Source organism: Carettochelys insculpta, chromosome 3, assembly GCF_033958435.1.
Source record: "Carettochelys insculpta isolate YL-2023 chromosome 3, ASM3395843v1, whole genome shotgun sequence".
Classification (NCBI taxonomy): Eukaryota; Metazoa; Chordata; order Testudines; family Carettochelyidae; genus Carettochelys; species Carettochelys insculpta.
Window position 1 is genome coordinate 154,870,421 of NC_134139.1, and position 17,101 is coordinate 154,887,521.

At 39.9% G+C, this 17,101-nt stretch overlaps 1 protein-coding gene across 1 annotated transcript in view; it reads right to left on the reverse strand.

Annotated features, from left to right (window-relative positions):
• Positions 1–17,101, reverse strand: part of ADGRB3 (adhesion G protein-coupled receptor B3) — a 704,839-nt gene that overhangs the window by 372,168 nt on the left and 315,570 nt on the right. Inside the window, exons 7-8 of the mRNA XM_074988878.1 lie at positions 10,243–10,344; positions 9,723–9,829 (exon numbers count right to left, since the gene is read on the reverse strand). Coding sequence (XP_074844979.1) covers positions 9,723–9,829; positions 10,243–10,344 — 209 coding nt within the window. The remainder of the gene's footprint in view (positions 1–9,722; positions 9,830–10,242; positions 10,345–17,101) is intronic.

Below are 17,101 nucleotides of genomic sequence, written 5' to 3' on the forward strand. Positions count from 1 at the left end.
CACATTTTACAGTCTTTGAATGCCCAAGGGTCACTTTGAGGAATTTCACTTCAGGTGCACAGGTTATTTTATCTTTGATGTGCAGTGGTGACATGTTGCCAAGGGCGCCTCACATTTGAAGCAATCTTATCTTTGTAAAGAAAAAAATATCCAGGTTTGCTCAGGAGAAGGATTTTTAATGGTTCCCATGCACGAATCATTTGAGGTAGTGAATGAATTCAGAGTAATTTCCCTTTTTTAAATCTGTAAGAGATTGATGGTGGGGCAGCTCCCCTTAGCATTCAATAACCATCAGTTTTCATGATCCTAAATCAGTCTGATTTCAAAGTTGGAATTAGTTCTAGTTTTGGTAACTGATGATTTTTCTCAGAGGTATAACAATGACTCTCAACATCCTCCCACCCAATCCCTGTACAAATTGTTCCAGCACTCTGGCTACATCTACACATTTGCATTATTTCAAAATAAGCCATTCCAGAATATCTAATCTGAAATAGCTTATTTCAAAATAACACAGCTACATGCAAGAATGCATTTTGAAATAGCATAGTGCCAATTTTGAAATAGTGCCATTGGACGTCATTATGGCTTATTTCAAAATAGCTTTACACTGTGTCTTAACAGCACCTATTTCAGAATAGCTATTTTGAAATAGGTATTATTCCTCTTGCAGTAATGTTTAGAATATTCGAAATAACACACTCACTATTTTGAATTTATTTCAAAATACCTTGTGCATACTGTAGATGCTTGCAAAGCTTTTTGAAATAACAGCCATTATCTCAAAATAACTTTGCTGTGTGGCCATAGCCTCCTAGAGGAGGCTGTCAAGCCTACAGCTTCCAAGGTAAAGCCACTCCATGTTTACTGCAGGACACACTTGGATAGAATTTAAGGTTTTCTTCAAAAAAAAAGGGTGGGGGGGGTTCTAGACCTCATGATTGGTGAAGAACATCTAATATGAACTGAGTGTAACCAATGCTGTGTCACATTTCTGAGTCTGTGAACCGTGGAAACAAGAAATCAGAGGTATGAACTGCCTGACACACAGCTGGGGTCATTAAAGTTTTCTTTTATGTCCAGTCATGAAACTTCAAAGTCATCGTTAATGATGTCACGGTTTATTTTATTTTAGAGGCTATAGTCAGGAAAAAATAGCAGGTCATCTGAGGTAGCAATGAAAGAAATGCACTGGAGCAGAAGAGCATAGAAAGATTGAGAAGACAAAAAGAATGAAGGGTGGGAGTGCAATAAGTAATTGTTAATAAAAATTAATACTGAATGTCAGAGGTATTACAGAGGTAAGTTATTACATAAAAATATATCAGAGAAGTAGCCGTGCCAGTCTGCATCCACAAAAATAACTAGAAGTCCTGTGGCACCATATACACTAAAGCTTTTTTGGAACATAGGCTTCCATGGGCAAAGACTACATGCATCTGATGAAGTGGATCTTTGCCCATGAAAGCTTATGCTCCAAAAAACCTGTTAGCCTATTTGGTGCTACAGGACTTGTCATTGTTTTCATAAAAATATATTCTACTTCTAATCTTTTTCACCAACTTTCATTCATATCAGTGGCTGTTTTGATGGACATTAAGGCTACAGTCACACAGCCAAGTTAAATAACAGCTGTTATTTTAAAAAAAAAACTTTTGCTGCCATCTACACTATGTATGCACTATTTTGAAATAAATTCAAATTAGTGGGTGAGTTATTTTGAAATTGGCAAACCTCATTTCAGGAGGAATAGTTCTTTTAAAAAAAAGCACTATGCCTTGTGGCTACATCTAGATTTACCTTGAAGGTCAACGGCTGTCACACAATTTTTGGTACACCAAAAGGGTACCAAAATCAACTTTGGAGCCGTCAACTTCTGTGCCTGTCTTCACAGCAGAAGGCCAATGGGAGCACTTTTCCTGTCGACCTTCCTTACTACCATGAAGCTCAGGAGGAGTTCCCGGATTGACACTGACCCTGTAATGTACTGTTTCATGCATGCACGAAACGGCACCTGGAAGATCGACCTGAAGCAGTTGATCTTCTCTGGTACATGTAGGTGTAGTCTGTCTTAATATCACCTATTTCAAAATAGTTATTTCAAAGTAGGCACTATTTCAAAATAAGTGCTGGGTGCAGATGATGTAGTTTGAAATAGCTATGTGCCATTTTGAAATACAATTTTGTGGGCAGCAGCCCTATTTCAAAATAGCTACTTTGGAATAACTGTTCTGGAATAGCTTATTTTGAAATAGGGCTGCTGTGTAGCCGTAGACTAACAGTAGTCTGTAATTCTCACTAGTCAATGGAAGAGAGATCTATAATTTAGAACACAAAATCCAATGGCTAGAAGGTGAATTTAGACACAAATCAGGCTAGGAATAAGATGCTCATTTTTAGCAGTGAGGATAGTTAACCTATAAAACAAGTTATCCAGAGATGTGGTGCATTCTTCACCTTACGGAGACTTTAAATCAAGACTGGATGTCCCTCTGAGAAATATGCTCTAGTTCCATTAACCAGTGTTATGAAGGGGCTCAAGCTAGATAATGATAGTGGTTCCTTTCTGGCCTTAAAAAAAATCTACAAATCAATAAGCACCCTTGTCTACAAACCTGAAAGAAAACTAGAATTTGGCACTCTTCCCCCCAAAAAAAAAAAAAAGTGGGGCAAGAATAATAAGTCACTTACATACTGCTATATAAAATCATTAATGCATAATAATAATTATGCAATTCCTTGAAATGAAAGAAACGTCACATACTTGATTTTGAACTTTGCCATATCACTAGTTCGAAGTAGGATGGCACTTTGGTGGCCTCTCAGAGATGAAACATGTATTGGCAATGGCTTTGCTCGACTCCTATTAATTCAGTTTGAAATCTGTCACAGTGAAAGTAAATGAAGTATGACAAAGTATCTTTTAGAGGAGTTACTTGGTATTTAGGTATTTGGAAAATATTTTCAACTACTCTGTTGCAATATTTCAAATTGTTTTGTGACAATCTTGGTTTTACATTAAGGTCACAAATGTATATAAGAAAATACTCTTATAAATTAACAATAATAATGATATTTGAAGGTATTTTGTATTCCTAAACTCCAGTGATGTAATAATACAATACATGGAAAACATTCTCAGGAAAAGGACAAATCATTGATTGAACCATATGATTATGAAGTGAAAAAAATAGCATTTGTCTTTTTGCATAATCAAACCATAAAGCTGTACTAAAATGAATCCTCATTACATTATGCATGTATTATTGGGACAGCTGACTGAATAATTTTTTCTAAAGTTTATTTGATAGATTTTGGCATTTGTTTGTCCCTTATATTATTCAGTGACTAATTTTTTCACATTATTCAACCAGCTGTCTCAGATGGTCAAACGCTATTTGTTCCGTGACTTGAGAATTGTTTTGTGCCAAATGTCTAAGTTATTTTTGAATAACTGGTTCCATTATTCAGCCAGCTCTAATTAATATCCACATTTTACAAATCCTGAAAACTGACAGAGAGGATAAAAATTCTTAAGAGGGGCTGGATGGTACCACATACTAGGCAAAAGTTTCCCACAGGAAGATGTACGAGATGTTGAAGACATACTCATAGGTGAGGACACTGCTAATCTTACACTCCCTTGTCAGCTGCTTTTCCTGTACATCTCTTTCAGAACCCTGTGCCTGGGAGATATAAGGCTTCTAGAGCTGTGGAGTGGTGAATCTACTGCCAATGGCCATACTACACCCCAAACTATTTCCTTAAACTGCTATGGGGAGAGGCACCACACAGAAGAGAGAGCACAGTTGGAGAGAATGTAGCCCCTCCCCATGATCCAAGGGAATTCTACTTAATTTAAACTTTTGACACTATGGGCTTGTCTACACTTGCCCCCAACTTCAAAGGGAGCATGCTAATCAGGGCGATGGGAGATTACTAATGAAGTGCTGCGGTGAATACACAGCAGTTCATTAGGCTAATTCTCTCTCGCAGCAACTTCGAAGTGTTAAACTTCAAAGTGCCCGTGGCTACACACATGCCAGCACTTCGAAGTTTGACATTTTGAAGTTGCCATGGGGGAGAATTAGCTTATTGAACTGCTGCATATTCACAGCAGCACTGCACTAGTAATCTCTCATCGCCCTGATTAGCATGCTCCCTTTGAAGTTGGGGGCAAGTGTAGACTCAGCCTATGTGAGTGGGATGGGGCAAAAAAATACAGCACTATAGGCAGGAATAATGGTCTGGTAATTAAGCCTGTTACCTTGGACTCTGTAGACCAGAGATCCTTTCGCTGCTCTGCTGTTGACTTCTGGCAAGAACTTGGGCAAATCACTTAGTCTGTCTCAATTCCCCATCTCTAAAATGGGCATAATAGTACTTCCCTATCTCACAAATGTATTGTGAGGATAAATTAGAGACCAAATACTACAATAGCAGGGACTATGTAAAGTACCTGAAATAGATCTAGCACTACACAGTACCACACAGATCTAATGGATTTAGCACAACATAGCAGTTCTTTCTACCATAAATATACCTCTTTTCCCTGCCACATTTGGAACACTGTGTATTCCTAATGTGAGTTTGGGCTGACCAGCATTTTTGCTCTGAAGTGTGATGTGTGCAGGGCCCATAATTCTTCCTTACCCTTCTGCAAACCACATATGGGCTACGTCTACACGTGCACGCTACATCGAAATAGCTTATTTCGATGTAGCGACATCGAAATAAGCTATTTCGATGAATAGCGTCTACACGTCCTCCAGGGCTGGTGCCGTCGATGTTCAACGTCGACGTTGGGCAACACCACATCGAAATAGGCGCTGCGAGGGAACGTCTACACGCCAAAGTAGCACACATCGAAATGAGGTTGCCAGGAACAGCTGCAGACAGGGTCACAGGGTGGACTCAACAGCAAGCCGCTCCCTTAAAAGGCCCCTCCCAGACACACTTGCACTAAACAGCACAAGATCCACAGAGCCAACAACTAGTTGCAGACCCTGTGCATGCAGCATGGATCCCCAGCTGCAGCAGCAGCAGCCAGAAGCCCTGGGCTAAGGGCTGCTCCACACGGTGACCATAGAGCCCCACAGGGGCTGGAGAGAGAGAGTCTCTCAACCCCTCAGCTGATGGCCACCATGAAGGACCCCGCTATTTCGATGTTGCGGGACGCGGATCGGCTACACTTTCCCTACTTCGACGTTCAACGTCGAAGTAGGGTGCTATTCCCATCCCCTCATGGGGTTAGCGACTTCAACGTCTCGCCGCCTAACGTCGAAGTTAACTTCGAAATAGTGCCCAACACGTGTAGCCGTGACAGGCGCTATTTCGAAGTTGGCGCCGCTACTTCGAAGTAGCGTGCACGTGTAGACGTGGCTACGGTGAGAAGAGCTCAGCACTGTGCCCTATGTATGGGCCAGACACAGCCTGTGTCTATTTGAAGTCATGTGGGTATTTTTACCTCTAGTATTTCCACTGCCTTTGGCAAAGAGATTTTTCAAAAGCATTTTGTGATAAAATGTGTACAACTTACACAGAGACCATACTTGAGATTAATAATATGCACATTTGAACATGTCTCCTACTGCTTCATTTTAACACTATCATTTGTGGGATAAACCATTTCTGTGTGCACAGGTGAATAAATAGAAAAATAGAAAGAGCCACAAGTCTTTGCATGAAAGTAGTGCAACTAAAATGTCTGTTCTGCAGGGAAGCTTCCTGAGCATACATGATGCAGTAGTGGATAACTCCCACGAAGGATTGGCATGTTCACTCAAAGTGAAGGGGGAACAGTGAGTAGAAAAGCTGGTGACATGGGTGGTCTCCCTTTGGAAAGTGTATGTCCAGTAAAGAGTTGTAAAACTGAGTGCGGTAGGCCTGCATATCACAGCCTGCTCTAAAATAGCAGGATTTGTCCTATTTGTCTTAGTTTACAGCATGCCAAGGTAAGAACTACAGCCCATATGATGGCTTTGACAGCAGTGCCAGGATTTTATCCTACTGGTGAATTCCTGACCCTACTGGAGTCAGTGTATGTTTGCTATTGACATCCACAGGGCCAAGATTTCATTCTGAGGCTGCATTTCCATTGGAGCTGGGAGGTGAGATTCCCATCTGACATAGCCATACCCATGAGGGCACTGTTTGAGCTACTGAAACAGCAAGCCAAACTGTTGCCTGTGGCCTCTGCACCAGCTACACTACTGTATTTAATGTCCCACCTCCAGCACAGCTAGCACAAGTACAACTACACAAGAAATCATTTCACCCAACTCAAATGTAGACGTAGCCATAGTTTCTGCAAAATGCTGTTCACACACTGCATTTACATTATAGTAACTCAGCTTCAAGAATGTTTATTTCAGAACCCATGCAGCTGTTCTTATTTTTGACATTTAGGAACCTATTTTTAAAGGCATTCAGCTGTCAGAGATTTTGAGGGTGCTGTTCATAGCATTTGGTCATATAATGATAGGATCTCATTTGTAAAGGAATGTGACTGGTCATTTTAACACACAAAAATATTTCATAAATGCTTCTGTAAGCCGACATGTGTTCTAGTAATTCTGTGTGTCAGAATTTACCTTATAAATCTGTTTTCAGGGACACCAACCCTAAAATACATATCAGAGAGATGGAACAATCCTTTACTCAGAAGGGGATGCACTGGAAGACATTACAGCAGTGAGGGGCAATGTAGGCCAGTAAGTGGGCCACATGAGTCACCCTTCTTCATCTCAGTGGGCCACAAGATTGTAATAACCAAGATGGTCTCCGGGGATAGGGTACTTCTTCTAAATGCAGATGCATACCTACAAGTTGTGGCATGTTCTGATTGAACCGTAGCAGCACTTTGATTGGATGCAGAGGGAACACATGGCTTTCACAATGATTTGTGCAATCCACATGCACCTCACTTCACCTGCCTTTGCTTTAATTATGTATCACTTTAGTTTTACTGGTAGGACAAAATACCAAACAAACGAAGCTCAGAAAAATCTGGCATCCCTGTGCACGGCCAATGGTAAAAGATATCTTGTGGGCCACATAAAGAGCTCCAATGGGCCACATGCGGACCTTTGGTTGTACATTGCCCACCACTACATTACAGGGTTTTTCCATCTATTCCATCTATAATTCCTTAACATTCAATTACACTCTGAGCAGCGCCAGAGAGCACAACAGGGTGACAATTTCTTTTTTAAAGTAAGAGTAAAAGAAATCCATTTGTCTCCTTTAATTCACATGTCCCAACTAAAGTCAAGTTTATGGTTAAAATACTTTTTGCTGGTGTAACTTAAAATAAGATTTAGATTTTTTAAATGTTCTTTGCCAAAGCATTATTTCAAAATATGGACTAATCATTTTTAATATTTTGAAAATGGAAATTTGTAAAAGAATGGATAAAATTTGCTCTGGGGGAGAAAGTGACTTGCAGTGTTTAACAATGACACCTGTTAGCAAAGAAGCATTTGCTGGGACTCCATAAACTACCAGAGCCTCTTCCTACCCAGTCAGCTTAGCCACATGGCTGAAAAATTATGAGAGTCCTGGTAGTCCTCCATTGCCCTTCCCATGATTCCCTCTGAAAGGGTAGTCACGTTTTCCCATGAGAAACCTAGGGCAACTCAGAACAACGGTATGCCCTTACATCCTTTGTGAATGAAGAAATGGAGAGCATGTAATAGGAACATTGCTTTTCTGTAGGAGTGCTCACACTTAGGCTACGAGAACTCAGATACTCAAGACTAGGTGGCAATTGCCTGGATTAGCTGTCCATTGTAGATACTCTCTTAGTCTAAAACTGGCATCTCTATTTCATGTATATCTGATAGTATTTATTTAACCCTTTCTGTATTTCATATGAAGCACTTCAACATCTGTGCATGTCACAGAGTGCAACGCCCTACATTTTGTTTTGTGGCTATTTTATTTGCCTCAAAACCATAGGTTAAGTGAATTCCATCAGGCTGCGAATGATTTAAGAACTACTGAATTTTGAAATGCCAATGCTCCCATCAGATGTCCCATAATCTGCTGTATTGAATTGTTCAGGTGTGGAATATGCCTAAGCCATCACAGCAATAATGGAAGATTTTAAAAAATTCAAAACAAGACTGAAGTTAATTGCAAAACTTCTCATGCCTTCCATGGAGTCAGGATTTTGCCTCAGAGTCAGAATGAGAACCGATATGAAATTTCTAAATAACATATTCTTATCTGAATTATTTCCATGGGAAGAGATATGTGTAACACTGTACACCACTGTGAATGTTATTAGAAACTGTAAAGTTATCATGCTTAGTTGTTAGATATTTATATTTATATTTATGCATTTTATATATTTATACATATATTTGTATTGATAGTATTTCACATTTCAAGACAAGGAAATATATAAATATCACTGCAACTATCCATTTGTAAAGAAAATCACTGTAAAATGTGTGCAAATTGTAACACAGTAATGGGAAAAGAGCAAAGAAACTGATGCACTGGCAACAAATTATATATCTATTTTTTGCTATATTATCTTCAGTAAACAGAAAACATGTTGCATTTGTTTTAAAAATTGAAAAAAAATAATTATAGGATATTTTGTTTTCTTTTGTCTTCTGAATGACAGGCAGAAGGATACTGCAACTCCCAGCCAGGTGCATTCAGAAGAGGGGAGGTCTGGTCTAGCAGAGGTGCTTTTTCCTTGTCTGAGTTTAAAAAAATAATGTTTTTGTTGGCTAATACTGAAACTGCATCCCTTGTCTCAATTAAGTTGGAGTCTAATGAAACCGAAAAGCAGCTCAGGGGAATTCATCCAATCTCCTCCAGGTGGGAAATATTTGTCCACCAGAAATTGTTAAGAAACTTTCATGAGTGTGGCACTTGGTTGAGAGGATGGGCAGTAGTCATACTCACAGCTGTTAGTGCCCCTCTGCTAAATGATTAATGGAGCAGCTTTAATGGTGACCTTTCAAAGAGAAGGGGGAGTAATAAGGGTGTCAGGAAAATTTATCTTGGGAAGAAAAAAGATGAATGTCCGTAAGAGTCTTAAAATGGGTTCTGCCTGCACTGGAATGACCTGACATTGTCCTTAACTATAAGAATAGAAGTTAAAACATACATTTAGACAGATGTTGTTAATCTAGTTACACATTGTATCTTGTTAGGAAATCTGTCTAGGTATGTTTGAAAATCATATCATGGGGTTGTTTATTTTGTTTGCAATCTAGTGTAATAATTTTACCCTGAAATAATTCTTCTTTTTATTTCACCTGCAAAGCAAGTTCAGAATTAGATAGCACAAAGAGGTATCATAGCTCCTCCATTGATAGCATCCAATTAAAAAATGTAAAATATTATACAGATTCCTGTAAATCTCATTTTTCTCTATTTCATTTGCTAATAAGCCTAAAATATGTACTTCAATCCCCAGGCCCTCGATAAAAAATTTAATACTAAGAACAATGGACAAGAGAGCCTAAATCATTATTTTCACTGCTGCAGCCAGACAAAGAGCTCTTTCATTCAAACAGCAGCAGATATACAGCATCAAAATTATATGTATTGGGTATAAATTTTCCTTTCTCAGGTCTCCCCCTCCAGCCCCCAATATTCCTCATAAGAACACTAACCAGAGGGTAAACAATTAAATTCTTATGTAGTGATAGGTAACAAAGAATAAATAAAGCAAGTACTAAAGCTGGCTTTGCACCTACTGAATGCTGCAAGTGTCTGTACTCATTTGATATGCATCTAGCAAAGCTTGGATGCTCCCAGAAGGCCACTCCATGAACACTGAGAGAGCAGCGTCTGCTAGTGGTGCCTGTGAGTCACAAAGAACAGAGAAAATATTCATATAACTGAGAATAGTCAGTGTGAAAAAAGCCTATGTAAGACACGCGCTATATTATTTTAGAGCACACACAGAAACATTTTCATGCTAATTAGCATAATCAACATTCAAAGAATTATACATGTTTCTGAAACGGATTTGCTGTGTCACATAATTGGCATTTAGGAGGTTTTAGTTAGAACGCTCTTATGATCTCCTTGATTTTCAGCAAGCCGCTTGACACGTCCTGGCAATTAATTATTACTCATTCTATTACATAGTTCACTGTTGCAGCTGGGCAATGGTTAGATGTATCTGAACTCAGGTGTAAGGCCAGTTTCAACAAAAAGGAAAAACGATTTTTCCCTTTATTGTCAGCCTGTGACTCCGATGTATTATAGTACCTGTGGCATTGAGAGGACATCGATTGAATGCCATGTCACCAGCTGGGGTCCTTTTCCACACCATTGACATCAAATAATCTTCAGGACATATTTCGTAAGGTGCTGTAGGTGAAAAAGGAGTACTTGTATATAGGCTTTTGTAAGATGGATACATTAGAAATCAGAAAAAAAAAATATCCTCAGACTTAACCCTATATTTTCTGAGAAATACAGATTCTCACCCAGATGCCCTCTGATGCCTTAGAGCAGGGGTCAGCAATCCCTGCAATGGATGCCAAGCCAATTTCCATTGGTACGCAAGGTGGGAGCTCAATCCTGCCCTCTTCCCTCTTGCAGCCAGGCACTTGCTCAAAGCCATGCCACTTGTGGATTAACAAAAGACCAGCTAGTGCTACAAACCACCCCCTAAACAGGGAAGCTCTGCATCTTAACTTATTTATTAATGAAGCTGTTGTAAGTAGGACTATCAAGCCATGTCTACAGAGCAGAGTTATTTCGCAATAAGCTATTCATTAGGGTGGTGTCTACACTAGCACCCCCCTTTTGAAAGGGGGATGCTAATCAGACACTTCGGGATATGCTAATGAGGCTCTGTTATGAATATGCAGCACCTCATTAGCATAATGGCAGCTGCAGCACTTCAAAAGGATCCCGCACATTTTGAGATTATAGGAATAAGGGGATTTCGAAGTGTGTGGAGTTCTTTCAAAAAGGACCCTGTGCAGACAAGCTGCACACGATTGAAAGTGGCACTTTTGAAGTGCCCTGGCCACCATTGGCTGTGTCTACACGTGCCCCAAACTTCGAAATGGCCATGCAAATGGCCATTTCGAAGTTTACTAATGAAGCGCTGAAATGCATATTCAGCGCTTCATTAGCATGCGGGCGGCAGCGGCACTTTGAAATTGATGCGCCTTGCTGCCGCGTGGCGCGTCCAGACGGGGCTCCTTTTCGAAAGGACGCCACCTTCTTTGAAGTCCCCTTATTCCCATGAGCTCATGGGAATAAGGGGACTTCGAAGTAGGCGGGGCCCTTTCAAAAAGGAGCCCCATCTGGACGCGCCACGTGGCAGCAAGGCGCATCAATTTTGAAGCGCCGCTGCCGCCCGCATGCTAATGAAGCGCTGAATATGAATTTCAGCGCTTCATTAGTAAACTTCGAAATGGCCATTTGCATGGCCATTTCGAAGTTTGGGGCACGTGTAGACACAGCCATTATGTAATGAGGCACTGAATATTCATTGCAGGGCCTCATTAGCGTATCCCGAAGTATCTGCTTCGCATCCCTCTTTCAAAAGACATAGCCTAGGAGATTTTCTGGAATAGCTTATTTCAAAATAACATATCTACACACAAAATGCATATCAAAATAGCCCTCAGCTCTCTTGAAATAGAGCCTTCACACACAACAGAGCCTATTTTGGATTGGAGTTCCTGGAAGTATTATGGCTTACCTCAAAATAACTCCTATTCTCTGTCTAAGGAGCCCCTATTCTGAAATATCTACTTCGCAGATATGAAACCTCATAGAATGAGGCTTATAGAATTAGAAATAAGCCATCTGCCATTTCAAAATTATTTTGAAATAGCAGTTTTGTTGCATAGACACTCATAAAGTTATTTTGGAATAGCAGACATTATTCTGAAATAACTTTGCTGTGTAGACACACCCTTAGTCACTTTAAATCTAACACCAGCACTCAGACTGTACTCAGAGGTCAAAAGGTCAAATTTTGGCCCTATGGTTTGGAAAGGTTGCTCACCCCTGTTTCAGGGGTTCATTTTAACATGCTTTATTACATAAATATCAGATCCCTCTTAAGATCTCTTTTTCTGCTGGGCTTTCATTTTACAATCTGTTGCATTTACTCTCTCTCTTGCCTACATACATACATATTCAACATAACCTCTTTTAAAAATGTACCACCATGTACCAGTTTCTATTTAAAACATGTCAGCTCTGTTGCAGACCAGTTTTGCTTAACAGGCCTGAATAATGCAGAGAACTGTTTGAAACTTTTCTGGTTTTATGTTTTTTTTTAACTTTAGTTGCATGCAAAGCAATAATTTAAAGCTATTGCTGAAACATTAAATGTGATAAGCATGTCAATTGTGAATCAGATATTCTGGAAATTAGAGTAGATTACTATGTCCTTTGATTTGGCTTTCATCACAGTTATGTTATTAGCAAGGGAGGCCAAAAATGTGAAGCAGAGTGACCATAAGCCAAACTGACCTTTACTGATTATCACAAAAAAGTTTTCAAAAGGAAAGGAAATTACTTTCACATTTCCATGGTAGCAGACTCCTACTATCAAAAATAGAGAAGGTAAAACAAAACTATGTGCTAGCATTTTCACATAATCAGGACCTCTAGATTGCTTTTATTTTTCAATATTTTTGTTGTAGTTTCACAGCTTGTATTTTTTGAACTCCTTAACTCTACAAAAATCTCTGTCTTGAAACATATGCCTAACCATTCACAGTGATGCAAAACACCAGCAGTTCTAAGTATTCCAAGAATAGCAGAGAAACATGGAAAATATTTTATTGCTCTCATTGTCTGTATTAGAGTAGTAACTATGGCCCTTTGGACTAAATGCAACATATAATAAGGAGTCCCTTCCTCAAAGAGCTCTTTAGGCAAGATAAAGGGTGTGAGAAATGAAGTATTATTGTCATAATTTTCCAGATAGGGAAAGGATTAAAGGACTCACCATGATTATACAGGAAAATTATGGCTAAAGCAGGAATTTAACCTCAGTATCTTGAACTCGGCACCTAATTCTTTTCCATCAGAAGCCTTCCCTCTTTTCCCGTGTTATTACTTACAAAACCATGCAGACTTTTACATCAAGTACTGAACTCTATCTCTGCAGATGACAAAGAGCTCCTTGCAGATGGCTCAATCATACTAATATGAATCATGGTTGTTCAGAAAATTGCTTTCTAAATTTGTCTCAGCATCAGCATTCCTGAATTGTAAGTCAGAAAAGCAGATGATGATGTTAGAGAAGCAAGAATATCCCTTAATGTGGGGGGAAAAAAACCTAAGAAGTTTATCCAGAATGATAATTTGCTTCAGATAAGAAAAGTCAACTCATGAGGCCAATGTTCTAATGGAGGAAAGCAAGGGACGCATGGTAAATGGAGAACATCTGGTGACATAAGCATGTTCAAATGACTGTCATACTTTGACCCTCTTAAACAAAATAAATAAATAAATAAACAAATAAATTAATAAAAACAAAAAAGGGCACTAAGACATGGTTTTTGAACTCTGAGGACTGATACAGGCTACCCAGGTGCTGTCTTACAACTGATTTTCTTTTCCTTAAGGGCACTCCCCCTAAATAATGTCCAGTTTTTCTTTACAAGCTTGCTCAATCTCTTTTATGCCAATTTGGACTCCATATCATACTCAGATTGAGTAAATGGTTGCTTGGATGCTTTTGGGGCAGAAATTCTCTCTTTGTATATAGCGTAAATATGGTAATTTTGCATCTGTTTAAAATCATTTATTCTAAACCTTTCAGGGTTGGAAGTGTTAGTTCCCACTGAGAAGCAACCACAGAAGGTCATACCATTTATATTTTTTGAGGATGATGTCATACATAGAAAAGTTACCATAGCATGCCATTGAACCTGCTTTTTTCAGGGCCTTTGATGAACATTTTGTGGAAAATTCTATATCTAGGAGTGAAGTTGTTGATATTTCTCTAGAAGGATAATTTTTTAAATTTTTAAAATTTAAAATAGCGGCTGTTGAAAACTGATAAAAATTATCCAGGGGGTTAGTAAGTAATTACAAAGTTCTGCACTTTATCATGTGCCTCTGGAATTTATCATATAGATACATTAGCATTCTGAATCACATATGTGTAGGTGATATGTGATAAATTATAGGACTTATGTGATAAATTATAAAGCCCTTTGATAAATGAATTGATCATACAGGTTAGGCCTCTTCTTAGCCCCATGTTCACTAATCTATCACCTCGGGATGTACTTTCACAGCAATTTACATCTTGTATTTAGAGAGCTGTAGGAAAAAAAAATACATGAAGATTTTTCAGCTGCTTGGCAGAGTGTTAGGGTACTGCATTTCAACCAGGAAGTAAAACAAACTGAGAACAGTGCTGACCTATTTTGGTTCTATTTGTTGTGGCTAAAGTGAGTGAGTGGGTGGGTGAGTGGGCAGGTGTGGGTGTGGATGTGTGAGAGAAAGATATTGTGTGTATGTGTTTTACAGAACTTAAAGCTCTACTCCTTAGCTTTAGTTGGGTGAGCAGAGAGTCACTCAGGATTAGGCGCTGGCTAAACATATGGCTTTGTACTATTTTGGTTCTCCACTCTGCATGCTAGTTAAATGATACTGTTGGAGTATTTGAGGGTCACCAGGATGCTGGCCAGTAAGCCACTTGAGTTTATTTGTAAAAGAGTATGGCACAAAGTTCTTTGCCCAGTCCTCTATTAACTTTGATTTCAGCTAATAACCTTCAAGTTTCATGAATTTTCTCCTCTCTGCCTGTGTTTGCTGATGATGCAATATTGTATTACAGTGTGCTATCTTGGCCTCAAGACATAAACTTATTAAATTTTGAAAGTAAGAATTCAGAGGCATGTTTTTTAATGGGTTGATTTAAAATTAAATTAAAACCAAAAGCATGGATTTGCATTCACCTTTCAGTACCTCATTAAAGATTAAGTCAACAATGGGTAATGACATTAAGTGGGATGTCAGATAAGCAATTTAAATACCTTCAGATCTGACTAAAACCCTTCTTTTAGTTTAGCAAACGTGGACTGTATCTACACATTTATCATCTGAGAAACACAGTATACAAATAAAGGAGAATCTTCTGTTGGTGGTGCACCCAAAAAGAGGAATAATGTACGGAACAGTTTAGAGTGTGTAAGTATCTAAATTGCTGGATAGATGATGATTTATCATCATTTCATTTGCTTGAGTAGCCCTTGCTAATCTCTCATCTGAGGTTTCTGTGACTTTTGTAGAGTGTGACAAAATGAGGGCGAGGAAGACGTCACAAGAAACTAATACAGAGCAGTTTTTTCTGCATAGTTTTGAGTGAGGGCAAGTTTACTCTACAGGGCAACAGTCCGCTTGTGGCTACGTCTACACGTGCATGCTACATCAAAATAGTTTATTTCGATGTAGCGACATTGAAATAGTCTATTTCGATGAATAATGTCTACACGTCCTCCAGGGCTGGCAACGTCGACGTTCAACTTCAACGTTGGGCAGCACCACATTGAAATGGGCGCTGTGAGGGAACGTCTACACGCCAAAGTAGCACACATCGAAATAAGGGTGCCAGGAACAGCTGCAGACAGGGTCACAGGGCGGACTCAACAGCAAGCCGCTCCCTTAAAGGGCCCCTCCCAGACACAGTTGCACTAAACAACACAAGATCCACAGAGCAGACAACTGGTTGCAGACCCTGTGCATGCAGCATGGATCCCCAGCTGCAGCAGCAGCAGCCAGAAGCCCTGGGCTAAGGGCTGCTGCACACGGTGACCACAGAGCCCCACAGGAGCTGGAGAGAGAGCGTCTCTCAACCCCTCAGCTGATGGCCACCATGGCGGACCCCACTATTTCGATGTTGCGGGACGCAGATCGTCTACACGTGCCCTACTTCGACGTTCAACTTTGAAGTAGGGCGCTATTCCCATCCCCTCATGGGGTTAGCGACTTCGACGTCTTGCTGCCTAACGTCGATGTTAACATCGAAATAGCAGCCAACATGTGTAGCCGTGACGGGCGCTATTTCGAAGTTGGCACCGCTACTTCGAAGTAGTGTGCACGTGTAGACACGGCCTGTGTGAATACTGTAGGTGGAGTCGACCTAAATTAGATTGAGTTGAGTTGAGTTGTTGCAAGGTTTCCACTGCAGGGGGTCAATGGGAGAAACTCTCCCAATTGCTTACCTTGCTCAAGTTTCTTGCTCAATTGGAGTGTTAGAGATGACAAGAGAATCATTGGTGGCTGAGTTAGCAGCTCTTAGACCTGCTAAATCGACCCCTGAAGGATTGAGTTCTGCGGTGCCAATACCCTGGTAGATATGCCCTGTATCCAGAGGGCTGACTGAGAGGCTAAAGATCACAGTGGCCCTCTGAATAGCCTCATGAGTTACATGCGAGACTGAATTTGTATTATTCTGTTTATGTATCTTTCTATGTTACCTTAATAGTAAATGAAAAATATTTGCTAAAGTGGCCAATAAATGTAATCTCTTGCCTCATTTATTGGTATAAATCAGAGACTGTGTCTTGTTTCCAGAGAAGGTAATTATCTCCTTCTATTATAAGGCAGAGATATAGGACCATAAACCAATGTCGACGACAGCAGAGCCTTAGGGGCAAATTTAGTTGTAGTTAGTTAGTTGTATTGCACATTGTGTCCTTCCCTTAAATTAATCCATTACCAGACAAATCTTTGTTTCCACAGATAAACTCAGTGAGAAAATGGGGTACAGTGGAAATCTTTGGAGATGGATGGAGAAAAATATTTCCCTTTAGGCAACTCTGGAGCTGCTGCTTTCTTTCCCCTAAATATTGTGGATTATTCAGCAGGTGGGGTATACATAACTATGTCCACTCATAAACTACTGCTTGGTCTTTCTGTAGAGAGTGCCTCCTGAAGCACAGTTCTGTGGCATGCAAATGGTACAGACCCCATTTGTGTTCTCCTAAGAGCCACCCGCATATTTCCGGGTGGCAGTTCCACTGATTATCGGGCACAGTCTTTTATGAGGGAACATGGTCTAGGACACTGGTACTAGTTACCTGCTGCCCAACATGACGTAAGGAAAGGCAATTGTGCTTTATCACAGGGGAGA